The sequence below is a fragment of the Oreochromis aureus genome, linkage group 18 (assembly GCF_013358895.1).
Source record: "Oreochromis aureus strain Israel breed Guangdong linkage group 18, ZZ_aureus, whole genome shotgun sequence".
Taxonomy (NCBI): Eukaryota; Metazoa; Chordata; class Actinopteri; order Cichliformes; family Cichlidae; genus Oreochromis; species Oreochromis aureus.
In genome coordinates, this window is record NC_052959.1 from 20,686,478 (window position 1) to 20,693,187 (window position 6,710).

Here is a 6,710-nt window from a genome sequence, read left to right on the forward strand (position 1 = left end):
TGAATCCAAAATGTTAATTAGCGGCTAAATATCACTAGCATAATGTGATGAAACAACAATATGTGAATGTAGTCAGAGTCAAAGAGCGTGATAGATTAACATCGAATGAAGTTGAAGTTGTCGTGATGTCGTCATGTCTTTGTTTTTGACTAACTAATTTGGATTTTACAGTGTAGCTAAATTAGATTTTGTTCTTGTGCTGGAAGAAAGTGGATACAATGGACTCCACTTTGTACAGCTATGATGATTACTATGACTTTACCTTGGACAGCTACTATAATGATTACTATGAGGATGAATTGTGCGACAAAATAAGTGTCATGTGTTAAAATTATAATTCCTTAAGTAAGACTGTGAAATTTGACCTACTTGATTTACCTGTCTAACAGCCTTTTTTAAAACTTCTCTTTATGCTGGAAGAAAGTGGATACAATGGATTCCGTGAGATACTACCACCACCAGCCTTGACTCAACCCCGTACACCTATGATTATGACTACGATGAACTCTGCAACAAAACAGGTGTCATCCAGTTTGGAGCGATCTTCACTCCAGTGTTTTTCTCCATTGTGGTGATCCTCAGCATCTTTAGCAACATCCTGGTCCTCGTGGTGCTGGTCAAGTTTGAGAATTTGAAATCCCTCATCAACACCTTCATCCTGAATCTGGCTGTATCAGATCTCTTCTTCACAGCTTCTCTGCCCTTCTGGGCTGACTACAACATGCACGGATGGACCTTAGGGGAGCATGCATGCAAAATAGTGAACTTTATCTTCTGCCTTGGATTCTACAGCAGCGGTATCCTCCTCATCCTGATGACTGCTCACTGTTATGGATCCATTCTAAAGCCTCTGTCTGACATTATTTCAACTGCAGGTTTTTACAGTATTGAAGCATCTGTGATCATTTGGGTAGTTAGCATCCTGGTTTCCAGTCTAGCCTTCGCTGCCAGCAAAGTTGCAGAGTCAAAGTACTGTGTATATGCAGATTCTTTTGGAGCTTGTGGGGAATCTACCAGCAAAACGTCCTCTTTATAATTACCTCAGTGGTATTCACGTTGTGCTGCACTCATATTATGTGCAGGTTGCTTCATCCTGTGCAAAGAAGACGAAACAAAACTTTGAAACTAATTTTTATTCTCATGGTTGTTTTCCTTGTAGGATGGGTACCTTACAATGTAGTGATATTTCTGCAGTCATTTTCCTACTGGCCGAGAGAAAGTGACTCATTAGAGGACGATTGTCAATATAGCAAAACCTGGATTATGCGCTTGAGATTACTCGACTTTTGCCTTTTGCAATGCTGCCTTAACCCTGTGATTGTGGGGTTAAAGTCAAAAGCCACCTAAAAATCTCCTAAAGATTTCAGGCCCCCCCAAACAACGACAACAACAGCTTTCACAGTAGGCAAAACCAGCTCACAGTGACATCGTTAACAAATGCTGAAGAGCTGTCAGAGGTGCTGTGATGAAGAAAGACATCTTTTTCATTAACAAGGGCAGTTCTCAAAATTTCTAACATGAATTCATGATTCTTATAAGAAGAATATTTTTATCTTTATTGCGACTTTACAACATGTACAATAAAAATCTGCTTCAATCAGGAATTAACTGCCAACATGTTATTCCTAAACAACTGTTCCCAGTGGTAGTGTTGCTGTCTGCAGTGTTAATAGCTAGCGTGAACTTCTGGACTGTATGTATGTAGCAGTTTAAGTTATAATGTCTAAAGATAATTTTGGGGGTGTTCATTATGATGTGGAAATAGGAAGGAGAAAATGTACAGTGGAAGTGCAGAAAACTTATATGCAGAAAACATCTAGTTAGCAGTGAAGTGCGTCATGCAGATTGTAAGATCTGAGAGAATTCAGGCTGATGTGGTCAGAGTGACGTCCTAGCAGTTACTGCAGAGGGGTAACTGAAACAAGAAGAATACAGTGGGTGAGGTTGTGTAACATGTTGGATTACATAATGTTTTTTCGATGTAGTTACCTGTGATTATCTAATCCTTAATTCTAATTCAAAGAGCCTTTCAGTGCTGTGTTGATGTAGTAGTTTTGATAGCATGTTGATCTACTGACTATGCCATACATAACTAACACACAAATAAACATTTTTATTTATGTTATATTTTATATACTTGCAGACATTTTTTGTGTAAAATTATGTCAAAAATATTAAAAGAGAAGATCAATGTTATTTAAAAAATGTTTTGGGGGGTTTTATTTATTTATTTTTTTCAAGATGTGGTTTATGTTAAGGGCGGTATCTCTGACTTCGTGTGAAGTGAAATGAGGAAAGGAACTATTAGTTATCTCAAGAACATCACAGCTTTTACATCACAGTGCAAGTCAACGCAAAACGTGGCAGTTGACGTTTGAGGTAAGTTGATCAGTACTTGTTTTTATTACAACAGTGGTTCATAATTACTTTTTATATTTACCTAAAATACAAAAACTTAAACTAAAATCAACAGTTTCTGTTTACAGAAAAGTGTTGAGTTAATGTGTTTAATTACGTTTTTTAAATGTGGGTTTGTGTTTATGTTTTCCAGAAAATTGAAAATGGCAAACTTCACATCCACTTATGACGGACTGAGTGATGGTGCTGCATACCTTTGTGATACTAATGTTCCCACCATAACTGGTCCCTTCTTCATCTTGATCTTCATCCTCAGTATCATATGCAACGGTCTCCTCTTATGTGTCCTTTTCATCTACGAGAACCTGAAAAATATCACGAATATTTTCATCCTGAACCTGGCCTGCTCTGATTTGATCTTCACCACCACACTTCGATTCTGGGTTGTTGATCACCTACACCACTGGGTCTTTGAGGACTTTGTCTGCAAATTCATGACTGCTGCATTCTTTGTTGGTTTGTACAGCAGTGTCATTTTGCTGACTGCCATGACAGTGGATCGTTTTATTGCTGTGGTGCTGGACAAATTAAAGATCAACCATGCTAAAAGGAAAAAGTATGCAATTTGTTCCTGTATAGCTGCCTGGGTCATCAGCATCTCAGCATCCCTGAGTGATGCAATGAAAGTAAAGACTCAACACTGGTATGGTAAAAACTATTGCTATGATGAATCTGAAGAAAAGCTTGGACGTTATCTCCAAGTATCACTGCTATTCTTCCTCCCATTTGCCATCATTATTTTCTGCTATTCTGCCATCCTCAAGACAGTTTTGCAAGGTTTAAACAGAAAGAAGTTCAGGACTGTGGCTGTGCTGTTGTGTATTGTTGCAGTCTTTTTCATTTGCTGGGTGCCATACCATATTATGCTTTTAATCAAGGCTCTCAATACAAACAAAGATTGTAAGGTACAGAAACAGTTAGAAGTTGCCTACCATATTAGTGAAATGCTTGCCTATTCTCACTGCTGTATGAACCCTCTGCTGTATATGCTCTCACAGAAGTTGCGAAAGCATCTGTTGAATCTCTTGTGCTGTGAAAATGTGTGCAGGAAAAAGAGAGAGAGAAGCAGCAGCCTGAACACTTCTGTTACTCAGAATGTAGCTTTCAGTGTACAGAGCTCTGCTGTTTAAATTATTTACATTTAATACATATTTAATCTGTAAATACTTTTATAACAAAAACTGTGTTTATTTAATGTTAAATCTTATTACATCTTCCATTGACATTATAACTTTTTTGAATTTAATGTAACAAGTTAAAGATGTATATGTATATATAAATATTCATTTCACTGCTACTTGTGGTATATAGAAAGGTATGCTATATTTGAAAATATTTCATTGATAGTCATTTTCTGCCATTTCAGCCACCTTTACTTTCTGTTTGAGAGTCACAGCTTTGATTTTAGTCAACAAGCATTGTCTATTGGGTTAAGATCAGGTGACTTGACCATTGGAAGATAAATTAAAGGTACTCTTTAATTTGCTTGCAGTATGCTTTGGGTCATTATCTATTTGAACTTGTGTGTGATCAGTTTTGCAGCATTTGGCTCAGTCTCAGAAGAGAGTAAATCCTGTATAATTACATGCATTAATTGTCAGCCTGAACAGAAGTGGCAAAAGTATAGACTTTCTTTACTTAGGTCGAAGTACAGATACCTGAGTTGAAAATTGCTGGGGACAAAATACTGAAACAACTTCTTTACTCAAGTAAAAAAACAAAACAAAAAAAGTGTGAAAAAGTAGAGGCTCTAAAATATACTCAAAGTGAGAGAGTAAAAAGTAGCTTCTTGAAGTTCAATTCTACTAACCATTTTAGTATAAAGGTAACTGAATCTCGTGCTATATTAATATAATGTTAAAATAATATTACTACATAAGAATACAAATATTTGAATCTAAATTCTAATTCTAATTAATGTATGCAATACATTAATTATACATGTAATCATAATCTTATTGCACATGTATTGCACAATCTTATTGCACATGTAATCATACATGTGCAATAAGACTGCTATATGTGCAATTCTTCTTCTTCAATTCTTCTTCTGACGAAGTTGTGTTTTTGTATTTTCCTACTCAGTTGTATATAGTATTTGTATTTCTATTTTATTCTATTGTATATATTATTCTATTCTATTTTATTCTATTGTACATAGTATTTTATTTTATTTTATTTTATTGCATTCCAGTGTTTTCTAATTTCTGCTACATAACTTTGCACTTTTGCTGTAACAAAACAAATTTCCCACCTGTGGGACTAATAAAGGCCATCTTAATCTTAATCTTAATCTTAATTTAGCTTGAATCTGCTATGGAGGGCACATGCAGTGAAATGGAACTAATAAAACCCAGGCTATTTTATGTTGTTTCCTGGTAGAGGGTGACTTTATCTCCACAAACTTAAATAGATTCAGATTCTCCAAGAAGTGAGACTGGAATAGGCTGGAATATCCAAGGGCATATCGACTGATACACCGGTAAGGAATCTGCAATGGGTCAGGACATACAAGGCAAGTGTGGCAGGTTGCCATCAATGTACAATTCATCAAGCATAAAACATTTTCATATGAAGTTCTCTGGGTGATCTAAATGCAGTAACTAATATGCCTAAATAAGCAAATTACTCATAAAATCACGTTGTATGTCTTAAATAAAGGAAACTGTTCTCTAAGCCAAATGTACTTATTTGCATGTGTGAACAGTTTACTTACCTCGCCTACTGATGCGAAGCCTGTTGGGAGATGTACTCAAGCAGCTCTTAATATCAGATTAAAAATAACAAAATTCAAGTTATCTTGAATGCTTCAGAGACATCCTCACAAATTCTCAAGAAAAAACAGAACTCATCAGTGACTGTAAAAGTTGTTAATCATAATCTGTTGGTTTAATCATTTCCACTGTTGGTGTCAGAGCTGGGGTCACATTCATACACAAACATACAGAAACAGAAGCATCAAAAGGGCCTTCATTTCAGGCAACATATGGTTTGTTTTAGTTGTGATGTGTGTAAACCATAAGCACAATGGCTGAAAACACATTACCTCCCTAGTCAGTTAACAAGTGAGACTTCATGTCGGAATAAAGTTCCTAAGAAGCCTTGATTATTTTAAGATATTATAATGTAACATATTGCGTTGGCTAGTTAGGTTGTACAGATTTTCTTCTGAGTCAACCAACTTGCTGCTGAAAAAGCCTTTTCCTGTGTAATGAAATGTAACCACAGCTTCCTGAACTAAGGAACTGATATGTGATTAGTTAGTTTGTGACTTGAGTTTCAAAGATTTAGGTCTGATAACAGCCTTACATAATACAGGTTATCATTTTGGGGTTTTCACTCTCCTGCTGCTCAGTGCACATTTCTTTTCCTGTTCACCTGATTTCTGTAGTGATCACAGATATGAGTCTCCTTTATGTCTCTCATTTATGTTAATTTAAAAATGTGTGTTTTTTTAAGTGTTCATTAATCTTTATTGATTAATTAATATATTCATTAATCTATGTTGTGCTCTGCTGTCAGCTTTGATTAAAACAGCGTACCTATAGACAATTATTTCTTATCAAAGTAAAAAGAAAGGTTACCCAGTTTTTTTAAATCCTTCTGAGACCCAGAAAAAACAAACAGCTTTGATATTTCATTTTTTGGATAAATTAAATGCTTTAAAAGAGTTAGAAGAAAAACACATCTGAGCACTAAATCATCATTTAAGAAATTAACTTCTTATAGTTGCTTTTTGATTAAAAAAGGAAGTTGAAAGCTCAGAGAAGGACTTCCCAGGTTTTGAGAAGACTGAGCTGGGGCAAAATAACAAAATCTGAAGTTTATTATGCATAATAATTACTGTGTAAACTTCAGCTCTGAAGTTGTGGGAAGGGAAACAACTGCTCATCTATAAACACCTGGTCTCTACACATTGATGTAGCCTTGTTGTACTCTGTTTAAGAGAGGTCTCTTCAGCCACAGGGCATTATTCTTTTTCCCCATCAAAAAAAAGAATTATTCGGATTTGTTATTTGACAGACTGCCTAATCTTGAAAAATCTGTCTCAGCTTATAAAATAAACTAACTGCCAGTATATCTGGATCCAATTCACGCCATAGATATGAACATATGAACAATGTGAGGACTGTTTTCAGCTCCAGAATGTTTTGGTTGATTTCAGAGATGAGTACCCGTCGTTGTTTTGTCTGCTTTGACAGTTTCAGAAACTACTGACTGATGTAATCAGAACTGAATTTAGCTAAAAACTTCAACTTCCAGTCTACATATTGTAGACAAAACTTCAGAGC

General features: G+C 35.6%; 2 protein-coding genes across 2 annotated transcripts; both read left to right on the plus strand.

Moving 5' to 3' along the window:
- The first annotated feature begins 218 nt into the window (after window positions 1–218).
- LOC120434424 (C-C chemokine receptor type 4-like) lies at window positions 219–1,232 on the plus strand. Its single transcript, XM_039602477.1, has 2 exons — window positions 219–301; window positions 463–1,232. The coding sequence occupies exons 1-2, from the start codon at window positions 219–221 to the stop codon at window positions 1,034–1,036; spliced, it is 657 nt and encodes a 218-aa protein (XP_039458411.1). The 3' UTR covers window positions 1,037–1,232.
- Window positions 1,233–2,556: 1,324 nt separating this feature from the next.
- LOC120434493 (chemokine XC receptor 1-like) lies at window positions 2,557–3,609 on the plus strand. Its single transcript, XM_039602663.1, has one exon. It carries the CDS (start codon window positions 2,562–2,564, stop codon window positions 3,546–3,548), a length of 987 nt encoding a protein of 328 aa, XP_039458597.1. The 5' UTR covers window positions 2,557–2,561; the 3' UTR covers window positions 3,549–3,609.
- The last annotated feature ends 3,101 nt before the right edge of the window (window positions 3,610–6,710 follow it).